Raw genomic sequence first — 24684 nt, 5'->3', positions numbered from 1 at the left:
GCCTTAGAATACAGAAAAATAAGGCTGTGAATTCAGAGCCCTACCCAGTTTCCAATGTGAATTACTGAGTCATTTATGTTGTAATTTTTTTTCCATGTTACTCTTATTTTCTTCTACAGAAGCTAAGTTTGTCCATTTCAACTTAAGCATTTTATTGTCTCTCTCTTCATTTTTGTTTCTGAAGTTCCGTGTGTTAGGTCAGCTAATCTCTAGGCAACACACACTTTGACATCATGTTTGATTTATCTGAGCTTTAGCCCGGGTCATTTTGACAACTTGAGTCATTGCATTAAGTCCCTTGTATAGACTAAGGCTCAGCAAACTATGCCCCACAGACCAATCGAGCCAGCCACCTGTTTTGTAAATCAAGAGTTACTGGCACACGGCTGCGCCCATTCACTTACATGTTGTCTACGGCTGCTTTCACACTACAACCGCAGAGCTGAGTGGGCAGAAAAGAGACTATCTGGTTTCACAACACCTAAAATATTTACTATCTGTTGCAAACAGAGAATATTTTCCAGCCCCTGGTATAGACAATATTGATCTAATTATTTCCTTGACTCTTATATTTCAAATGTTCCTATTAAAAAACCCCATTGCTCACTGAAGAGATGCCACCTTGGAGGGTGAATGAACAGAGTAGGTCTGATACATCTCTGCAGGCTTCCTGGCACTGCCCAGATTTAGGCTTTAGTATGACCACATATCTCCTTACAACCACGTGGAGTATTCAGTCCTCCAGTAGGAGGTCCTGACTACTCAGTACTTCCTTTCTTTCTAGGATCAGTAATAGGAAAGCTCTGGTTACAACACTTCAAATAGAAGCATTAGTATGATGCTTGGACTAATTTTAAATTGAATTTTCGATCCCAGGGGCTGGGGGTGTTGCAGCAGCCTCCACAGGCTGGAGGATTTTGAGAAATGGCCATAATACACAGATTCAATGTAGAGGACTTGCTTCATGGCATCCTTTTCTTTGCCACTTTCCTCCACTACTCATCCTTTTGATGAGGACTTTGTTAGAGATAGAAAATATTACCTATATTTGTAGATAACACTGTCTATATTATTTCTTCTATTATTTTAATAATGGTAATAGCCAACACTTACAGGATACCTCCATTCCAGGCACTAGGCCAAAGTCTTAAATTATTCATCACTGCCTTTAATTTTCACAGCATCCTTTTGTGTACATATAATCATTATCCCTATTTTATTTTTTGTTAATCCTCATTTGAGGATATTTTCCCCCCAATGATTTTCAGAGGGAGTGGAAGGGAGGAGGGAAGAGGAAAAGGAGAGGAGAGAGAGAGAGAGTGAAACATCGAGTGAGAGACACACATCAATTGGTTACCTCCCAGATGCGTCCCGACCATGGTCAGGGAATTGAACCTGCAACCCAGGTACATGCCCTTGAAGGGGCATCAAACTTGTAGCCCTTCTGTGTGCAGTCTGATGCTCTAACCACTGAGCGCATCAGCCAGGGCATTATTCCCATTTTAAAGAAGGGGTAATTGAAGCTTGAAGTTAAAGCAACTTTCTTGCCCAAGGCACACATAACCAGAAAGTGGCAAATCAAGGAACTGAATCCAGAAACCTGAGAACTTGTATTACTAATCTCTAGTTTATACAGCCTTTGGGAAGGATTCTTTTTCTTTGAGAAGCTGTAGATAAGATAGACATTCCTCATGCCTAATAGTAAATTTAATCCAAACAGCAGTGCCAGCTTAAAGAAAGTAGGTAAAGAGCCCATATCCTTTGGGTTTTTTAAGAAGGCGTTTATCAGTTATAGCAACAGCAGCAGAAACAGCAACATTTGACCTGCGCTGTTTACAAAACTCATTCATGCATATTATTCCATTCACCAGGCACAAGCAGTCTGATAGTTTCTGTGTTCTATTCATTAAAGGTAAAAAATGAGCCAGGGGGATTGACCACGCTCCCTATAACAAACACATTCATCCTGTATCCCGTGGGGGCCAAGTGCTTGGGCTCAATATCCAACAGTCTCAGGGCGGTTGTAGGAGGACTGAGCCCTAATCCTTCTTCCCGTGTCCGCATCACCACATCTTTACACTCTATTGCCTCACTGTCATCTTATTTCTTCTTTGTTCTTTCTACCTGGGTCACAGGTGGAGGCTGAACCTGAAGAGAGATGTCAAAGTTGGGGAGGCTGTGAAAAATACAGAATTGAGGCTAGAGGAGACGTTAGTAGCTGCAGATGCTGAAGACCATTTAGTCAATTCATTTATTTTTATATAGATAACTAGAGGCCTGGTGCACGAAATTAATGCATGGGGGAGGGGCAGAGGGGGGGTGTCCCTCAGCCTGGCCTGTATCAGGCCTAAACCAGCAGTTGGACATCCCTCTCACAATCCAGGACTGCTGACTCCTAACCACTCACCTGCCTGCCTACCTGATCACCTTTAACCATTCACCAGCCTGCCTGATCACCCCTAACCGCCTCTGCCTGCCTGCCTGGTGCCCCTAACTGCTCGCCAGCCTGCCTGATCACCCCTAACTGCCTCTGCCTTAGTCCCTACTGTTGTGGCTTCATCCAGAAGGACATCTGGAATGATGTCCGGAAGGTTGTTCAGCTGTCTGGTCTAATTAGCATATTATGCTTTTATTATTATAGATAATTAGGGAGCTTCTATTTATTAAGTGCTTCCTATGTGTTAGGCATTGTGCAAAAACCTTAACATGGATTATCTAATATGTCTCATAACAATCTATGAGGTATTTATTATCATCTGTAACTTTGACACAAGAAACTAAGGCTTGTGTTTAAATATCTCACCATAAATTGCTCAGCCAAAAGTCATATAGGAGGGCTCTGAATTTTGTCAAACTCCAGATTTAGGCCCACGATGAGAAAGGTAAAGAAAGGACTTACTCAGATCACACAAATAATGCAAAAGTGAGCTTGAAAAACCCTCACTCAACCCTAGATCTAGTCCTGTGGAATGTATAATCTCCTCCCTAAATGAATATAGCTGATAAAAATAATTGTTTTTTATTTTCTCTTTATAGTATGTTCTGTTCAACATTTCCCAATCTACTCTTTATGAAACCACAAGTTTCCATTCTTAATTTCTTTTCCCAAAAAGTAATTTCTTGAACTAAATTTGCTTAGCGACATCCATAAAATGGCCCTGTATCTCATGCATAGTAATATTATACAAAGGGAGGGTCCATGATCATGCCCTTTTTAGTGTCTGTCCCTTAGACACTACAGAGAGCAACTCAAAGAATTACAGACTTTCTACAGAGGAATTATCACTATTCTGTTATTAATGTTCTATGTCTTTGTTTCCTCATTTTGTTTTCCATGTAAGTCATTTTGTTTTGCTTCTTCTCTGGCCCTGGTCCCAACGTCTTATTCCACTCATTCAGAGCAGCCTATCCTCTTCAGTTCACCGAGACCTTTCCCATCGTCTTCCTCAACTTCCCCTTCAAATCCCATTTCCTGTTGACTGATCTTGTAGTGCTCAGCCCATTTCTGCCCTCTATGTCAGACTAGTTATTTCACTACTGATACCACCAACACTAGTGATGCTTTCAAGTCAAGACCCAGGGAATAATAATAATCACAATGCTAGTGATGATGACAATGTGGCCCACCATGTGCCAAGCATTGTTTAAATGCTTTAGACACATTACCTTTTTTAAATTCTTACAATAATCTTATGAGGCAGATCCTATCATTACATATATTTTATAGACAAGAATCCAGAGGCACAAAGCAAACAACCAACTGGTCTAAGCGTATGGAACTGGTAAATGACAGAACTGAGCAGCCTGTGTGGCTCCATTGTTTATGTTCTTGACCACTATAGTACACAGCATAAACATTATTTGCTTTATCAGCTACTCCTTTAACTGCTGTGACACTGACTCAGGCCCCTCATCCACAAAATTGAAAAAGTTCAGCCATTGTACCCACATCCCCACGGCCAATCAAGGGAGCTTAATTAGCTCCAAACGATCTGTTAATGCTGGTGTCTATGATTTATTGTGCTGATGTCATGCATGGCCCTGCACATTCATCATGTCATTTCAGACTTCCTACGCCCCTATGAGGTAGGTTCCGTTAATAGCTCCGTTCACGGATGGGGAAATGAAGCTCAGAGACATAAAACAGTTCCCCCCAGTCTCTTCAACCCAGGCTGCCGGAGCCAGTGGTGATACATACCTATCAGCTGACTCTAGAATCCAACCCCCTGTAAGGTATTGTCTTACTGGGATTTTCAAAGTTAACTATGATGGGAATGCAATTATTTTAGAACCATGATCCCTCTGAAGCTGTGAATACACTGTAAATAGCAGAGTTGGGGTCTGAGCCAGGTCCCTGAGGCCAGCACAGACACTTCTTATGGAAAAAGGGAGGATTCCTTTAAGCCCACGGCATCAGAATAAAACTTTTGTCTATATAATTGACTTACTATCCAACCCAAAACTTCAAGGTGAAAAATGTGGCCCATGGAACCCAAACTTCTCCTTTAGTTGCTGCTCCTCGCCAACAGTACCGTCCTCGCCGACTGAGCGGGCAGGAAGGACCTCGCCTGAACTAGAGTCAGCAATTATGGGCTGATTAAATGCAAATGGATGAAAATAGCTACAAGTTGAGCTCCAGTCTAGTGATGCAAGCTTTTTTGGCCCAACACTACCCGATCCTTGTGGCTGAGAAACAAGTTTTAATGCCAGTTTTTATTTAATTATATGATTCGGAGGAATTAACTATTGAAGCATGACCTGGGGAATGTGGCTTTCATTTTGGGTAGGTTGGGTGCAAAAGAACAGTAGGAGGTTTAGCCTAAAGGTCGGTAACCCAACAGCTTGGATGCCAGGAAGCCAGCTTCTTAGAGAAGGTACTAAAGGAAAACATCACAGGCCCAGCCAGCATGGCTCAGTGGTTGAGCATTGACTTATGAACTGGGAGGTCACAATTCCCACTTGGGGCACATGCTTGGGTTGTAGCCTCGATCCCTAGTGTGGGTCATGCAGGAAGCAGCCAATCAATGATGTTTCTGTCTTTCCCTTTCTGAAATCAATAAAAATATATTTTAAAAAAAGAATATACCATTTAAAAATATTTTATTATTTTTTTTACAGAGAGGAAGGGAGAAGGATAGAGAGCTAGAAACATCGATGAGAGAGAAACATAGATTAGCCGCCTCCTGCACACCTCCCACTGGGAATGTGCCCTCAACCAAGATACATGCCCCTGACCGGAACTGAACCTGGGACCCTTCAGTCTGCAGGCCGAAGCTCTATCCACTGAGCCAAATTGGTCAGGGTTACCATTTTCTTTAAAAAGAAAAAAAAAAAATCACACAAACAGGAAGACGAACTACTGAATAACAGTTAAGAAGAGAACTCCTTTCCTCTTGCTTTATTTTTCTCTGAGGCTAGCCTTTGGGAGTGAGTTGGGCTGTATCTAATAATTTTATTTGCCACCTGCCTCTGCTGTGGAGTGCTCAGGGGATCAGTGATGGTGCCATGATGAGGGGCTCTCAAAGAGTCAAGCACCTACTCTGAATCAATGCATCCAGGAGGAGGTGACGCCTCCGGCCCCTCCCCCAGGGCAGCTTGCCTGTAGCATTGTCCCAGCTTTTCCACTGGAGACCATCTCCCGGTTTACAGCTGAGCTGTGTGTTTGCTTATCTTTCCTTTCTGTTCAGCACATTTGCTCCTGTAAATGAATCACAAGAGCAGCACAACTAAAGCAGCATTTTGCTTTGTGAGCCAAGCATCGGAGGGCAGCAGTCAGCTGAGTTAAAAAGGCATTTTCTTTCTCCTTCTTTTGCAAATTTGAGAAAATTTTCATGCAGCAACAATAAAAGAACAAGGCGCAATGATTCATAAAGTTTGCAGTGGAGAAAAATGAGGATCAGCAAGATTAAGCAATTTGGCTAAGATGAGACAACTGAGTGGAACTGTGCCATCCCCCCATTTCACATATTGAACTTGTGTGCTGCCTCTGGAACTTAACCTGCATGGAAGTTCTGATTCCACTATCTTGAGTAATCCTCACAGCAAACAAACCAGAAGCATGAAATGAGTTTATTATTCATATGCAGAACCTGGCTTGGTGCAAACTGGAAATACTCCTACAGTGTAGAGAAGGAAAAAGTGAAAGTTGACAAAGAACCTAAAAACTCATGACATTAATTAATTTATACTAACTTTTTAAAGTGTGCTTTCTTTTTTACTTTATTTATTTTTTTTTAAAAGAAGTTAAGTGTGTCTCACTGGTATAAAAAAGTAACTGTAACTGGAAGTTATTTTTAAAATTTTATTTTTCAATTACAGTTTACGTTCAATATTATTTTATATTAGATTATTTTGTATTTTTTTTATTATAGCCTGGAAAATGAACTAGCCTTGTGGGAGGCTAATGTTTTATCTAAGGAACTAATGTTTTGTCTAAATGTATGGCTAGCTCAGTGGTTGGCAAACTCATTAGTCAACAGAGCCAAATATCAACAGTACAACGATTGAAATTTCTTTTGAGAGCCAAATTTTTTAAAACTTAAACTTCTTCTAACGCCACTTCTTCAAAATAGACTTGCCCAGGCTGTGATATTTTGTGGAAGAGCCACACATGCCGCATGTGGCTCGCGAGCCGCAGTTTGCAAACCACGGGGCTAGATGAAAGGCAAACCATAGAGTGACACCCATCTCTTAGATTTCCATAATAACTTGGTCTATGTTTTTTTCAGCTAAAGAACTTCCAAACACCTTCTATACATTTCCTTCCAATAATCTATGAAATTGTTAAATTCATAGATGAGAATGACCAGATGGGAGGAGATTTGAGAAACTGGGTGAAAAAGGGGAAGGGATTAAGAAGTCCAAATCGGTAGTTACAAAATAGGCATATAAAATACAATCTAAGGAATATAGCCAATAATATGGTAATAGCTATGTATGATGACAGGTGGTCCTAGAATTATTGAGGGTACATACCAGTTCATAAATTATATATATGCCTAACAACTAGGCTATACAACAGAAACTAATATAAAATAATATTGAATGTCCAGTGTAATTAAAAAATAAAAAAGATGGAGGGATTGTGTTTTCCACTTATAGAGTAAGAAACCAAACTCTAGAGAGATTAAGTGGGTACAGTTGATTGATTGGGTTAATGGGTCCAATTCTTCCCTTTCTGATGCCCATCCTTTGCCATGTGACCTTGAGTGCCCTCCCTGTTAACTCTGGTCCTGGCCAGGGGACTTCCTTTTGTTACTCGAATGCTGGCCAACAAGACATAAGCAGTTTTGGAAAAGAGCATGTACATTTCTACTTGTCCTATCACCATGGAAGGATGTGCCTGGATTAGGCTGCTGGAAGAGGAACCACGTGGAGCAGAGCCACCTCAGCCCAGCAAGTACTGAAGCCAACAACCAGCTGACCCCCAATATAGTGAGCCCAGACTAGGTCAACTAAACCTGACAAGTATTTGAGCTACATAGATGCTTTTTGTTGTATGCCACCAATGTTTTGTGGCTGTTGGTTAAGTGATATTACTGTACTAACATGTAACGGATACAGTGGTAACAACTATAAATGAAAGCCCAGAAATTTAATGAAGACCTTCTGTCTCTTAGCCTAGTGCTCAGGACATTTGACCCAATTTTCATAGGGTATTTATTACCTCTGCCTGGGGTTCCCAATTATGTTGGTCCTTCTTATTCCTCCTTTAAAATCCAGGTTTATACTGTCCTGTCTCCTTTTAGATTTTCCCCAGAAAGAGAGAACTATACTTATGGGTGTCACCTCTCCCTTGTACACATTAAAATATATATATATATATATATATATATATATATATATATATATATATATATATATTCAATTTCAGAGAGAAAGGGAGAGGTAGAGAGAGATAGAAACATCAATAATGAGAGAGAATCCTTGATCAGCTGCCTCTTGCACAGCCCCACTGGGGACTGAGCACACAACTCAGGCATGTGCCCTGACTGGGAATCGAACTGTGACCTCCTGGTTCATAGTCGACACTCAACCATTGAGCCATGCAGGCCAGGCCACATTTTCATTATTTCACTAATCCCAGTGTGGTGCAGGTAACTGTTTACTGAATGTAGTTCTAAAGGGAATATGAGTTTCTTTGAACTGTTTTAGAAACCATCAAAGTGCCTCATTAATATTTTTGGAACTATATTAATTCATAGAAAGAAGATCATGGAAGAAGAAATGAATGATTTCTGGCTGAAAGATTTCAAGCATGCATGTCTCTGATTTGGTCTTGTCTGCCACCTACGTGTTAGGATCTCTGGGTCAGATAATAGATTTAAGAACAAAGTTCCCATCAATTCAGTACATATATATTTAATATCCTGTGTATCACTTAATAATCCCTATGAATAACATAGAAAAGGTCTCTACCCCTGTGGAGAAAAACAACTAACAAAAGGCAAGCCAGATAGTTACCGACAGTGATAAATTAAAGAAGAGGGGGAAAATGAGAAAAAAATAAAGAAAAAAAATGGGATGAGGAGATAGAAAGTCAGGTGAGGAGGCTACTTTGACAGGGAGGCCAGGATCCTAACTGGGCACTTAACAGTGAACACACTTCCTTTCTTGGTTTTACTGCAGTGTTTTCATCTTAATCACACATTTTCTGAGGATGAAATTGTGTTCATTGTTCTTCATATCCTTCTGCAGACTCTAGGTACAGAGCATAACTTGCCGGCTGATTTATTATTCTGATAATGAGGGGCACAATAAGTTCAGTGTGTGTGTGTGTGTGTGTGTGTTGTTTTCCTTTCAGATTTTAAAATTAATGCCACTTGCCTGGAGGGTTAGTTTAAGTCTGTAAATTATACAAATGAATTTCATATTCCCTCGTAATACTTCTGGGCTTCTTCTGAGAATTCCCATTTAAAAATGGTCACAGGCTTCATTTTCAAGATGTATGTCAAAGCATAAATCCTGAATGCCGTTATTGTTGGCTATAATTCTTGCCGGAGAAACCAAGAACGCATTTGGTCGTGGCCTATTGTTAGAAGTATGAGCAAAATAACTAGAGCGGGTCCTCAGCCCCTATATTAGGTATTATCTGTCCTTCATTCAGCCTGTCATCTGTACACTGGGATTATGGTCATCTACAATTCTACAACAGACTGAACAAATCATTACTGAACATTGGTACAGGCCAATCACTGTGCTCAGGTAATGTATACACATCATCTCATAATTGCTTAAGGGCAGGGCTATAAGTGGGTATTTTAATTTTCATTTCTGTTTCTTAGGTGAAAATTTGATGCATCAAGTTTCAGTACGTCGTCCAGGATCACCAAGCCCAGTCCCGTAGCAGAGACAAGATCAAACACAAGTTTTCTCATGTGAAACAAGACTCAGAGATCTTTCTTCTTTCCCCCAACTCATGCTGATCAAGTGCCAGATCTGTACCAGGTTCTGAAAATACAAAGATGATCGAGATACTTTCCCTGTCATCCATGAACCTCAGAAGTCAGAGAGAAGAGGAAAAGAAGCCAAGAGGAGTGTTTTTGAGTATTCTATGAAGCAGTCTGTCTATTGAGGAAAGCAACTTCTGCATTGGATTCCCTGGAGAGTGATTCCCCAGAGAGCTGGTAGTCCTCACATCTCCTCACATGGAAGGCGCTGTCCACTAGTGATGGAATTGACAGCTGATGGGTCTATGGGTCGACAAAGGATCCCAGGCAGTAAGCCCTGGGCAGTGCCCTGTGATTGGAATTTTCATGCTTTCCCCCCACCCCTTGGACCAGGGATACTTGGTCCTTTCTTAAAAAATATTTCCTTTCTTAAAAAATAAGCCACAGAAATGGACTTCTCACGGTCTGGAGGTTGAAAGTTTGAGATCAGAGTGCCAGCGTGGTGAAAGGAGGGCCATTTTCCAGGTGTCTGACTTCTTGTTGTATCTTCATGTGGCTGAAGGGGGCACTTCTATATTTTCCTTTTTCCTTCAGTGCAAACTAGACAAGTAAACTTTTTTATTTATTTATTTTTTAAAAATTTTTTATGAGGCATGGTTTTCTATCAGCATTTAGTTTTTTATCTATTCAAACTTTCCTCTAATATGCATAACTCTGAACAGCTCTGAATTATGCCTTTTAGGGGAATGAACATTGCAGCTAATGTTGCAAGACAACTTCCATTATAATCCTGTTTTTACATCCTTATGATATTTGGGAGAAAGAAGAGTTTTTCTTTAAGTTAAATTTTTCCATGGTTTGACTCAGCCCAAGGTGATTTAAAAAAATGTGTACAAATGACTCCATTTATTTTTGAGTTATTGTATTTGGAAAATGTTGTTCATTTTTACTTCAACTATTATTAATGCATAAAAATTCCAAGTAAGAATGGCTATTAAAACTTCAGTCATTATATGCCACTTGTCCCAGGAATGACATCTGAGCAAGATTTTATATTTACAATTCCCAAAGGCTAGATTCTTTCTTTATGGGACTATATTACAGCACTTAATGCAAAAATGTTACAAATATTTCATTATTTTGAGTTTCATTTGCACACAGCTTTTCTGAGAGGAAATAATTATTTGAGTACCTTTTACAATTTTTGAATTTATGATAAACTCTAAAGTGACAAAATACATTTAAAAATAATTTCTATATTTCTGAACTATATTATTCAAGCTTTTAAATGTTTTTAGCTTATATCTGTTTTAAATGTGTCTCTTATAACTGGTACATTATTGAGACTTTCTAAAAATGTCATTTTTAAAGTGAAATCTACTTTTGGGGAACAGAATCACTAATAAATATCAGAAAATAAAAAAAGCAATGCTGTCTTTATCTGAGGATCTTTATTTAGAATGTGGGGCACATTTTTAAGTTAGTCTTTTGTTCTGTAAGTCTCTAATTGACTTTTCCTTTCCACCTATTATTGATATACTTTGAAGTTCTGAAACATAATCTGATTTTTGCTGTAAGTCAGAACCCACCTACATAAGCACCTACATCACTCACATGAAGCACATACACAGCAGTAATGAAGTGAAATGGTAAAAACAATTTAAAAGATAACAATTTCTAACCTTTTCTTGTGGTAAATAAATAATAAAAAACATAAAGCACATATGTACATACGTCAAAATGACGGAACTTTTTTAAAAAAAATAAATACTATAAATGGGAGATGGTGATGTAACCACGAAATGACATACATCAAGTCCAATGTAACCCAAGGACTGCCTGTATATATAGATTATATATTGTGCTGTATACACATACACTATATGTATACATTATACAATACATTATGATATATATATATATGCTGTGCTATATATACTATATGCATATATTATAAACATGAGAAATATATATCATATATACATATGAAATATACATATATATGTGTACTATGTATGTATATACATATGTGCATATATAGTTCTTGTTAATGCTTAGGTTACAATATTTTTTGATCCCTGATTTTTCCTCTAGCATATCCATATAGCAGTTCCATCATTTGGGGGAGGTTAGATCTCTGTGTTCTGCTTTCAAGGTCTCTTTTTTTCTCTCTCACTCTCATCTGTTTGATAAGAATGAGCTTTCGTCTTTTTTTCTCCTTCATAGTTTTGATTCACCCTTCAGAGTTCAGCTCTAGGACTACTTCTTCAAGGAGGCCTTTTCTCATTGTGCTTCCCACCCCCAAGCTGGTCAGCTTCCTGTTAACACATTGGTAAAGTTCATCATCAAAACCCTTATCACAACGTTATGATCATGAAATGTCTAAGTCCCCCACTAAAATGAAACTTCTTTGCGGACAGGGTTAGAAATCTGACTTGTTTATCGTTGTAACAGCAGCCCTTATCTTAGTGGTAGGTATATGGCGACTTACAAATATTTATAGCATAGATGGGTAAATGAATTGCCCGTCTGCCATTTTCATTAAAAACACAATTTGTATATTTGAAGTCATTTATCAAAATGACTAGGCATTTAATATAGTTTTTCCTATAATTGACATTAAGGACAGGATAGTAACGGCACTCAATGCTTGAAAGCATTTCGACAACTTTTGCCCATGGGGAGCTATAATTTCACCTTATGATATCATAAACCACTCAAGGATTTCATGTAGTTATCAGAACCTCAGGCTAAAATTATAACCCTGAAAGCCCTTGCCGCCTATTAGTCATGTGGTACATGACACCAAGTAAAATATATTCAGTATTTTTGGACTTGAGTTTGCCTCTCAGGATACTAGCTGCTTCAATTTATATTTGACCTGCAAAATATTCAGCTCCCTGGAAGGCTAAACCATCTAAAAACCTAAGGTAATTCACAAGTTCTAGATGTGCATGGAGCAATAATTAAATGAACATATTGTGAGTTTCTTATTTGTTCTGATAATTTTTTTTCTCAAGTTACCTTCCTGAAGTGCTGAGCAAAGCTTTGGGAGCCATGAGCATCCCTACCCTTGAATGTCCAGTCGTTTCTTTAGTATAGTTTCACACGAGGGAGCACTTGGCATTGAAATGGTCATGGATCTGAAATTAGAAAGCTGGAACTTTGGCAGAGTCACTTAACCTTTCTGAGCCTCAGTCTCCTCTCCCCTGAAATGCGCTTTCTGCCAACAGATGTAGAGGATAAACTGGGTGCTGGACTGAAAGGGTTTGGGAAGGAATGGAGTGCTTTACAAATGGCTTGTGATGTTATGAAGACACATTGCTCCTTTTTCTTAGGGTTTGAAGTACCTGGGAGGACGTATTCTTGCTGGAACACTCTGAGTCTCACTTCTTCATGCCATACTCAGTCATATATTATGTGTGTACAAATGCCAATGTCACAGCCTCAGCAGAAGTCTCTGTCCTTGAATCAGCTTTGTGTATGAGCAGTTTTCTCAGATTAAGTTCAAGGGTCAAGAAAGGGCTGGCTGGCATAAATGGAGGACATTCTTACTGAATGTGCAAATAAAACAATGCATAGAAAATAATTTACAGTCAGATGTTGTTGAGTATGAAACCTGTCTCTACCATTGATTAGCTATATGGCCTTCGAAAAGTTACATAAATTCTTTAAGCCCTATTTCCTTATGTGTATGAATGCAGTAAGGTTTACATGAGGAAAATCCATATGAAGCAGTTAGCATAGTCCTCAAACATAGAAAGTATCCAATAAATGCTATTATTATTATTTATTGACATTGTTATTTCCAGTCCCTGTTACTGAAATTATATCTATATTTTTATTGTGAAGTTATGAAGTTTATGTAGGACCTTCAAGATGTTGATTGATCATCATTTTAAACACATAAACTATAAGAGATGTCCATATTTATATTCTACATTCATTTACATTCTTACTTGTCAATAGATTCACCTCCATTAATTCTATGACTTCAGATCTTGTGTGTAAGGGGGGGGGAATCTCAAGTTCAAATATAATTTAAAAATATTTTTATTTATTCCTGAGAGGAAGAGAGAGAGACACACACAGAAACATCAATGATAAAAGAGAATCATTGATCGGCTGTGTTCTGTATGCTCCACACTGGGGATTGAGCCTGCAACCTGTGCATGTGCCCTGACTTGGAATCAAACCCTGACCTCCTGGTTCACAGGTCAATGCTCAACCACTGAGCCCACTAGCCAGGTTAGTTGAAATATAATTTAAGTAAACATTGATAGGTTGTGTTTGGGTTAGCACTGTTAAAATTTTTGGGCATTTGACATTTTTTTTAGGCATCAACTTCCTGATAAAGTGCCCTGGTTGGGCTGAGGGGACTGGGTGCTGCCATCTTGTTGCTGTGGATGCCTCCATCTTTGAGGGCGTTGCAGTAAATTAGCATACTGCCCTTTTAATGGTTGTGGGCTCCATCATCTTTGGGATATGTGTGAGGGTCTATTAGCATATTCCCTATTTCTATGACATATTCATTGATATAGAAAGTATGTGTATGAAGAGAGTGCTCGCTAAGCAGGTTAATAATGTAGACAAAATTATAAGTCTATTTCCCTCTATTTTATGAGAAAGTTTTGCAAAAATTTGGCATATTCTCTGTTTGTATTCAAATGAAGGAAGTGAACTTAGACATTCATTAAAGCAAATACAGCAGGGTGTCTAATTGAAAATGCTTTGCCGCAGTTAGTATGAATTAGTATATCTATTTGAAAGTAATAAGGCTACAGTTATTTTAAAATTTCTATGAAGAACCATCTCAAAATTATTTTGCATGTAGATGAGGAAGTAAACAGATCACATACTCATTTGTTCTGTTTCCCATTTATCAACCTGAATTAGCTAAGTCCTGATGGTTTTCCTAAAGTTCCTTGAAGAACATTCAGGAAGGGAAGAGAAATACACATTTGTCCACTCCTAATAAGTGTCGTGTACTGTGTGTCTCATCCTTTCTGGATCACTACACAGTTCTGACCTAAACTCCACAATCTGCCACTGGGGACCAAGAGCCACTTAGGCTGGGGCAGTATCATCTGTGTCATACTCCATTCAAGGACATGAGGCTCGTGAGCCATGGTTTGCCACTCTTTGACTAATGAGTTTGCCAACCACTGTTCTAGGGATATAGGTGGATAAGATAGATCTGGTCTCCACCTTTGTGAAGTTTATAATTGAGTGGTGAGTGGAATCAGAACTTTAGTTAGATCTTTAACATCCGTTACCTACTGGAATACTGTCAAAGTAAGACACAGGGGCCATGGCAAGAAGTTAGCTAAATTTCACGCAACTAAACTCTGATTGAGGCATACATGAAACGTAGATCTGTCCAACACAGAGACTTTGCCCTTTGCATCACAGTACAGCACCCCTTATTGGAGTTTTCCTTCCATTCGTTCGATAGCATCTAGGATGAGAATGGTTATGAAAGGTCTTATCCAAAGCATTGATTTCAAAGTAATCCCTGCAGAAGGTTCTATCCTTAATCCAATGATGCTGCAAATTTTTATCCATTTATTACAGAATATTAATTGTTCACCCAACACTGTGTAGATCTAGTGATGAGCAAAACACAGGGGGTCGATTACCTAGTAAACAAAGAGATACCATGACAATTTCAGATTGTGTTAAGTCCTGTGAGAGAAATAAACTGGGTGGGAATAAAAATTTGTTTCATAAAGTAACTGTGGAAAATTCAGCATCTTTAAGATGAAAACAGTTTACCGTGGAGTGTTCTTCATTGAGGAACTCCTCTTACTGGAGCTGAAAGGCTGCGGACAGCGGCAGCACATGTGGAGCAAACACTGTTTGTTTTTTAAGACAAGAAGACATTATTGTCTTATGTCTCAAATAGTCTCATTCCTACTTGGCTTATCATGTACTTTCCCATTACATAAATGACATATGGCCCATTGCAGAAAGCATGGAGTAGAAATAATAAATATTTCCTATAATTACAGTGCTTGGATGTTGCTGCTGTTAACATTGTGCTATATTTCCTTCTAGTCACTTCTCTTTACTAGTATAGCACATGCATATGCATATTGCAAAACTGAAAATATAGATATGCTCTTATATCCTAACTTTATTGTATTTAACATGATATTTTGATTTTTTGACATTTAAAAACTATTCAAAATCATCTCTACTGGCTACATTTTTATAACACTTAGGAGAAATGTTACAATGTAATTGTGCTACTGTTGGATATCTACCTGGCTTTCAAGTTTTTGCTATTTTGAGCAAGACAGCAGTGAATCTTTGCAATAAATTGTTGTTCACATATTATTTCCTTTGGACAGATTCCTAGAAGTGAAAATCAAGGCTGAAATGGCATGACCCCTTTTAAGGCTCTTGGTACAAATTGCCAAATTGATTTATGAAATTATTGTGCCAACTTTCCCTTCCAACAACAATGTATGCCAATGCCAGTCTTATGTGCTTCCACCAAGATTGAGAACCAGCACTTAAAGATTTCTAATCTGATAGGTCTAAATAACATTTCAGCTCCAGCTGGTTTGGGTCAGTGGATAGAGCGTTGGCCCATCGACTGAAGGGTACTGGTTTCGATTCCAGTCAAGGGCATATATTTCGGAGATCAGCATGAGGGAGGCAACCAATCAATCAATGTTTCTCTCCCTCTCCCCTCCACGCTCTCTAAAAATCAATAGAAAAATAACTTCAAGTGAGGATTAACAAAAATAAAAAGGAAAAAAATTAATATCTTTTCATTACTGTTTCAGTTAGAATTTCTTTGATTACATGTAAGATTTAACATTTTTATATTTCTCAGTCAATTTTATTTCTTTTTCTGGATTGCTGTTAATATTCTTTATTATTTGATTTGAACACTACTTAAAATATATCTTGCTCTCTTCCTGAAAGGATTTAAAGTAGCTTAAAGGTCACAAAATGCAGAATAGCATAAATTAAAGTAGGATGAAGTAGAAAAGGAAACAACACGAAGCCAGGAATCATGCTTAAATGCATAAAGCAATGACAATAAATCTGCTCTTAGTAGGCAAGAAATTTGCCTCCAAGCTCTCCAGATGTTAGCCTACAAAGAGAATCTTGCCATTTACCAAGTTCACATTGACCAGAAGGGAGAGAATGAAAGAGCAAGAACTAATTGTTCAGGATAAATATAATTAATATTGGTATTAAAATCTGACAAGACTTTATACACACACACACACACACACACACACACACACACGTTATTGATTTCAGAGAGGAAGGGAAAGGGAGAGATAAAAAACATCAATGATAGAGAGAACCATGGATTAGCTGCCTCCTGCATGCCCCCCACTGGGGATTGAGCCACAACCCTGGCAGGTGCCCCTGACTGGAATTGAACCTGGGACCCCCTACCTGCAATCTGAGGCTCTAACTGAGCCAAACCACTCAGGGCTTTGACAAGACTTTTAACTATTTTTTAATTTTATTTTGCGTTTTTGTAAAAGTTGCTTTACTTGGATTATTTTAATTTCCATTACTACTTAATGGAGGGTGTATATTATATTAATGTGATTTTCAAGAGTGTCTGGCATATGGGAGTGGTCAATGAGTATTAGCTTCTCTGTTAGTTTTGCTAGTATTAAGTTTTTAATATCAAATTTCTAGAATCTGTTTTTATATTAATGTTAATATATTATTTTTAGAAGATTAAGCAACAAACAAGAAAAGTCCTTTGGGATTTTGACTGGATTCGCTTTAGAGCTGTTAAGCTAAGAAAATTTGACATCTTTCAATATCCTGCCTTCCAATTTGGTAACATGGCAACTTACTTGTTTGCTTATTATTAAAATAGCTTTATTGAGATATTACTCACATACCATACAATTTATCCATTTAAAGTATATAACTCAATGGTTTTTAATATGTTGACAAAATGTGTACTACCATCAGCACATTTAATTTTTTTATCCAAATCATCTTTTATGTTTCTACATTAGATTGCTTTAATGCAATTCCTATAGAGGATGCTTTTCTGATCTAGTATGAATTTTTGTTGCCAAAGTGAGTTTCCCCCATATCTTTTCGATCTGGAAGTACATGGAGCTCATGGGAAATGCACCTATCCTCAGACTATAGCATTGCTTGGACTTTTCTTCTTTTGAGAAATTTTCTCTCTAGAACGTCTGATGATCAAAATCCATTTGTTCCCTTTTCCTGGCTTTTCAGGCTCTTAGCTCATGATGGATGGTAACAACTGTACCCCTCTCCCTCCAGTCTAGGGGCTTCTGCATATGCTGAAATTATGCAGAAAAAATGTAGAAATATCACTTTGTGTTAATGTAGCTAGAATACTAAACAGTCACCCTGAGATGCTCTTCTCCTAATACCCCCCAACCCCCGTGAGCTCATTTACATTCTTTAGTTCTCAGCTAGATTTGCTTTCCGAGGGGAAGGGATCTGGGTGGGGGGGGGGGGGGCCCTTCTCTGATTCTCTGGTAGATCAGGTCTCCTGTGAGGCTCTCTGATTCTGTTGTAATTGGCCTTAACTTACTTTTAAGCTCCCACAATTTAATTCATTAGCTGGTGGATGGGCTCCCCTGATAAATGTCTTCCCTTCCCATAAACTCCACGTGGCAAGGACAATATCTGTTTTGCTCACTATTTAACACCCAGCCACCTAGCATGGCGCCTGGAACAGAAGTTGCTGTGATCAGATGAATTAAAGAAAGAATGAATGGCTTAGAGTAGTTCAGCTTTCTTTCCTCTCACTTCAACCTCTGGTTTCAATGTCTCGCTTGCCTTGGATTTCTGGCGTCCCTCCCTTCTTCAAGGCCAGCTTTTATTATATGATCTCCTATGTTTTATGAAGCAGCCTCATGCTGCTTTATGAAGATCAATAAAGATGGTCTTTATTGTTTGGGGAAATGCTTTATCCCTGCTACAGCTGTGCGAATGTCCTTTCCTTTAATATTTCAGGTTAAAGTTTGCTCTTGCCTTCTCAGCGGGTCTATTCAACTTTAAATATTTACTTGAACGTTCACTAGGACTGTTTTTCTAAAGCAGTGCCATAATTTGTCCATACAAAAATGACACTAGCTTCCTATTCTCTCTAAGGAGCTGACACTTAAAAAAAAATATATTAGAGAATAGGGCTAAGGGGGGCATTTTAAGTGAGAAGCTGGAAAAGAAGAATTAGAAAGTCTGTTAAAATCAGCAGATAGCTCATTTCAGATGCTCACGTATCCTTTCAGCTGGGCCACTTCAACTCCAAGAGCAGAGGTATAAGGTTTATTTTTCAAAGTACTTCACAATTTATGAAGTGATATTTCTCATCTTGTCTTATATCTCAGCACACTGGATGTCAATGGCTGGAAGGTTCTGAGAATGCCCAGGTCTATACCTTAGATCAATGTTTCCCAAAGTGTGGTACGCATACATCCAGGGATACAGGAAGAGTTTGGTGGGGGTACGCATTGCACCGGAGTTTGGTGGGGATATGCACTGCACCGTGCTTAGCTGCACCTAATTCTACATTCTCATGAGTATGAGATGGTACTCAGCATTATGAAAATTATAGAAGGGGTACACATATGTCAAAAGTTTGGGAAACACTGCCTTAGATCATAGGCCCAGGTGAAGACCTTGTTGGATAAAAATATTACTGCAATGTTTACCACCAGTCCATTATCTCACAATGCTAAGAGAAAATGACTTTGGATGATGGGCCAGCGGTGTTTGTTTCCATCTGTCTATTCTGTTTTCTGCATTGCCTATAACGAATAGTGCTAGTTCTATGTCAGAGAAATGCCTATATAATCTCTTAAATACATTACTCAGATTCTTTCCTGGTCTCATGCTTTCAAGAGCCCACCTGCCTTGAAGCATGGAACTTGCTTCCCAGAAGAGACATGATGGGGGACCATGGTTCGGAGCCATGAGAAACTACATGTATTACTTTTCATGTAAAATAAATTATTCTGGCAAATAGTTAGGTGAGGATAGAACCATCCTCTTGGAATTTTATTTGCACAGCAAGCCAGTCCCTTCTTCCTTGAGGTTCTCTGTAAGAGCAGCCAGAAAAAAGGTTATTTCTTCCCTCTGATCACATCAGAAAAAGAAAGAAAGAAAGAAAGAAGATCCCAGGCTGCCTTGGCTACTGGAACATGTAGTGAATCACAAATTGTTCTGTCCTGCTCAGCTTTTTGCTTTTCATTTTATTTGATTCAAATTAGTTGGTTGAAGCAAATGAATCTCAATGCTGAAATGGTGATGAGGTGTTCACATTCTTAACTCTTAAAACAGTTTTTTAAAATTGTGTGAAATGTGTAGATAGCATACTAAAGAGTCATGATCAATAAGAAAAATGGAGCTATTACATTCATTGAAAGTTATCTGACATTGTGATTACAGATACTTAAGCAGCCAGAATCAATTCATTATCTCAAATTAAACGTGGTTACATGTAGGCCTTTCTCACCGCATGAAGAACTTGCTGGTTATAACAGAAAGTTGACCTTATCCAGTTTTACTCACTTTGTCTTATGGGTTGGGCTAGGCTTCTAAGTTCACCTTTCTATTGCTGTAAAGTGGGGAATGGAATGATTGTTTCTTCTGCTTAAAAATGTGTTTTACTGCTATGTAAATTGTATTTTTATCTGTATGATTGTATTTTTAATCCCCTAAAATCATTGCTTTATATTTCTCCTGCATAGCATCCTGACTTCATTTTGGCAATCTTTGGGTCTGATTTGTGAAACTTACCACTGCTTTACCAGTTCATCTGAACTCTACCATCCTCCTTCCTTCTACCTTTAAGGTCAACTATCTAGAATATAAAAAAAGGCAGCCTATATTAGAGACATTTTTCTTAAATGTCCTTGGGCAATTGTAATGTAACTGTTGGTGACCTACCCCCAACCCAAGGTGACCAGTTCTACAGCTTTCTGCATTCTATAAGGACACCCTGTTCTTTTCTAATCTTGCCACCTCAGTTAGTTCAGCATTCTTTCTTATATACCTACTGAGATCTTTAGCATTTGACTTTGGGAGCTAATAATAAAATGTTAGTTCTTAACATTTATTATTTTTTAATGGTGACAAAAAGATGCTTTACTATTTAAAATATGGATTATACTAAATATTTATTCCCATTAATTCTCAAGAGAAATAATCTGTTTTTGAAATCTGCTTTGGGTGAATATGCTTTGTAAGATTATTCCCAGATAGCCATTCTATCAGTCAAATAACACAGGGAAAAACTGTGCTAATAGATGTTTCTACCAGAAAGACTTTCTCTGGAACAAATGCCCCCTGAAATGCTTCACTCTTTTTGTTGCATTTAATACAACAATAAAACATATAATTCAACGAGGCAACAGATTTTTGGACTAGTCTATAGGCAGCTGAGGGAATTTTTTGTTTTCAATGAAAGAACATAGACAAACTACAGCATAAGACACAATATATGGAGTTATAATGGATGATAAAGAGAACTAAAAAGGAAGCATTACCTTAGGGTCATGTATTCCAGAAAGCTCTTCATAGATCTTCTCACCGACCATGACAGCAGCCAAGTTTGCCGTGTATGTAGAAAGGCAAAACATACAGAAAATGGCCCAAAGGTTCATTAGAAACCTTCCAGTCCAGCATTTTGGGGGTTTGATGGCTGCTGTTCTACCAAACAAGAGAGCATAGCAGACATTCAAGGCTGAAGAGAAAGAGAAGACTTTACTTCTATTCCGCCCCTTGGGAGTCATACCAAAGGGGCTCTTCCATTCATATAGAGTGAGGAATATGGCAGTGATGTGCAGAGCCACAAAAATCCCTAGCCACAATGTCCAGTGGAGTGGCCACATGAAGGCTCCAATGGGAGCTGCTGTGTCTCGGGTCCTCACTAAGATGCCCAAGCTGGTGGAGAAAAAAGGACTGGTGAAGTCTATCACCTGACTTCGTGCAGTATTGATGCTGAAGGAAGTGACTGCCATGTGGGCTGAACCACTCAGGAGATCACCCACTAGTCCAGTCCAGTGCCCATTTTTCCAGGCTCCATATTTTCCATCTCCAACGATATAGAGGTCAAAGTCAAAGTTCATGTCTTCTGCTAGCTTTTCCAGCAGATCAATGCAATATCCATAGCAGCACTTCTTGAGTTTGATGGACACTGTATCATTACCGCTATGGAGGCTACTAAAAAGGCTGTCCAATATGGAAGAGTCATTAGTCATGGGGTCAAGGCAGAGTTGGCCAGCAGGGCACAAGCCTTCATCGTCTACCTCCCGAGTGAAGACAAATGGATGCTCAACCAGGGTAACCACTCTCAGGTGTAGCTTACTTGGGTTTTGGAAGTGGGTTTTATGCCTCTGGGCCTGCTCTGGCCAAATTCCATAGTCCATGACAACCTTTCCCCCTTGCCAGCTGCCCAAGCGGGTCCACATTGGCTTTCCCAGAGGGTCATGTTGCAGATTCCAGATGAAAAAGTTGTTTTCTGAGCTGATGATAGAGGAACCTTTTACTTTGATGGAACCACTGAGGCCTCTGAAAGTGGTGTTGGCTAGAAACCTGGGAAAGAGGAGCAAAGGCAAAAAGAAAGAGAGAGGTGAAGCCAAAGACAGAAAGCCATGCTCATTTTTACTTCTTTGTCTTAGAAGAAACTCTGATCTTTAAAAAAAAAAAAAAAAAAAGGGCATTGCCTATAATTTCTTTAGGAATGAGTAATCTGAACTCTTTCTAGGAGAAGAGTCCTATCTTATTGAGCCAATGAGCTCCTACCCTCACATCCTGGCTAGATCCTTAGCTCTTGATCTTACTCCAAATTTCTTTATTCCTAGTTAAGGGAGGTGTTAATTGTTTTTTGCTGTAAACTGATAATTATATATTTTCCAAACTGTAGAGTTCCTCAACATCTTTAACATGTCCATTTTTTCTGGTCATTACATTTGATTACAACTAAATCAGCTCAATAAATATTTTTTTGGTGCAAGGAATAAGTTTTGGTAAATATACATATCCTATATAATAAAAGGCTAATATGCAAATTGACTGAACAGCAAAACGACAAGTTGCTATGATGTACACTGACCACCTGGGGGGCAGAAGCTCCATGCAGAAGCTGCCCCAGGTGGTCAGTGCGCTCCCACAGAGGGAGCACTGCTTAGCCAGAAGCCAGGCTCACAGCTGGTGACTCAACGATGGGTGACGGGAGCCTCTCCCACCTCCGAGGCAGTGGGATATCCCTCAATGACTCCTGGACTGCAAGAGGGCACAGGCCAGGCTGAGGAACCCCCTCTGAGTGCACGAATTTTGTGCACCAAGGCCTCTAGTACTTTTATAATTGCTTAAAAATTGTATTCATAATTCTAGAAAGCTGACAAGTCTTGTTACCAGTGTTTTTTCTTGGTAGAGTGAAAACAATCAACATATTTGCCGCCCTGAGACCAGTGAAAGCTGCATGTGGGCTATTGTCTGGGGGACAAACAGAAAGATGATAAATAGGCCTGCAGTTCTCCGGGAAGCCTCAGGCTACCCTCCCTCTAAGTCATTAGAGAATAACAATGGGCTCTGGCTTAGAAAGGGCTTCTGCCAAAAGTCAAAGGGAGGAAAATTATGAACTGAATGATACACTGATTCCTAACTCTGCTAACCAGGGCACTGACAGTATATATATGTTTTGACATGGGTGGGACAGGAAAATGCTTTGTCTCTCTAGGGTAGTGGTTCTCAACCTTTCTAATGCCACAACCCTTTAATACAGTTCCTCATGTCGTGGTGACCCCGCAACCATAAAATTATTTCTTTGCTACTTCATAACTATAATTTTGCTATGGTTATGAGTTGTAATGTAAATATCTGTGTTTTCTGATGGTCTTAAGCTCTACAGCAGCGGTTTCCAACCTGTGGGTTGTGACCCACAGGTTTAGAACCACTAACAGGGTCGCCTAAGACCAACGGAAAACACAGATATTATGTATGATTCATAACAGCAGCAAAATTACAGCTTTGAAGTAGCAATGAAAATAACTTTATGATTGGAGTCACCACAACATGAGGAACTGTATTAAAGGGTCGTGGCATTAGAAAGGTTGAGAACCACTGCTCTAGAGTCTAGGAAGATAATATAATAGAGGTTACATGAAAGCTAGTGGCACCTATGTACTCTTGCTTGTGGCCTAGTGTCAGAATGGAAGCCCAGACTTTGACATCAGACACACCTCTGTGAATACTAGTCCAGCTACCTTCCAGCATCATCCTTGGACAACTTACAGAATTCTAACCTTCATAATCAGAAAAATGGGTAAGCTAATACTTCCTCTATGGTAAGGGTTGGAAATAAGGCACATAAAGAACATACTCTATCTCATGACATGTAACAGATATTCCAGATATATCGATAATAGTAATATTTTTGTGTCATTCAAGTTTTTTTTTTTTTTTTTACCATGGCTGTCCTCAGGTCACTTTCCTGTCTTTTAGTATCATTTTTCAGGTGGGAGACATAAAATTCTACATTATGATAAACTCATAGAGGGTACTCAAAACACATTTCAAATGAAAAGGAATTAAAGTGAAATAAAATATATTTTTGAGGAATTTAGATATTACAAGTCTAGGCTCTCAGCAAGACACATTCATCTAATGCCTGCCACAAACATTACCCTGTAGTTTACAAATGCAAATACAAGCAGTAAGAAGTTATGCTGCCACAGAAGGGAGATAGAGAAATCAGAAAGTGTGAAGAATGTACTAATTTTCATTAGAGATATAAATGTAAATCATATTTGAAGATGCTACTATCAGTAAATGCAATGGTGAAACTATTCATTTTGGTAGATTGCATGTAATGGTAATTATTCATGTTAGCACTCCCCAGTGGGATTTAACCACTTAAAATGAGTTCTATTTTGCAACAAGTAATGAAGTCTCAGTTATTGTAGACTTTAAAATGCTTTTCTGCTTCTTTAGAGAAGTAGGGATCTAAGTCATTAAAATATACAGATTAATCAATTGATAATTATCTAGGTACCATAAGGAAAGGATGACTACATTTGTGTTTCTAATGAGCGACCTACTTTTATCTTTTACATTTGTTAAGAAACACACACCACACACACACACACACACACACACACACACACAGAGCACACTCTTGCTGACATAGCCTAGGAAATAAAGTGTTTAGCAATAAATAGGTTAATTTCATTTTGTTACTTTAGTGGTTGGGAAAATAAAGTTAAAGTTGTAGAAAGAGGAGCCCTTCATTATTTTAAGAATATTGGGACTTAATGATTAT

General features: G+C 38.7%; 1 protein-coding gene across 1 annotated transcript in view; it reads right to left on the bottom strand.

Moving 5' to 3' along the window:
- Positions 1-24684, bottom strand: part of GRIN3A (glutamate ionotropic receptor NMDA type subunit 3A) — a 138467-nt gene that overhangs the window by 49142 nt on the left and 64641 nt on the right. Inside the window, exon 3 of the mRNA XM_036433158.2 lies at positions 20909-21956. Within this exon, the coding sequence (XP_036289051.1) occupies positions 20909-21956 (1048 nt within the window). The remainder of the gene's footprint in view (positions 1-20908; positions 21957-24684) is intronic.

The sequence above is a fragment of the Pipistrellus kuhlii genome, unplaced genomic scaffold (genome assembly GCF_014108245.1).
Source record: "Pipistrellus kuhlii isolate mPipKuh1 unplaced genomic scaffold, mPipKuh1.p scaffold_m20_p_12, whole genome shotgun sequence".
Lineage (NCBI taxonomy): Eukaryota > Metazoa > Chordata > Mammalia > Chiroptera > Vespertilionidae > Pipistrellus > Pipistrellus kuhlii.
The sequence above is the reverse complement of the archived record's forward strand: the minus strand, read 5'-3'. Positions and strand labels throughout refer to the sequence as shown.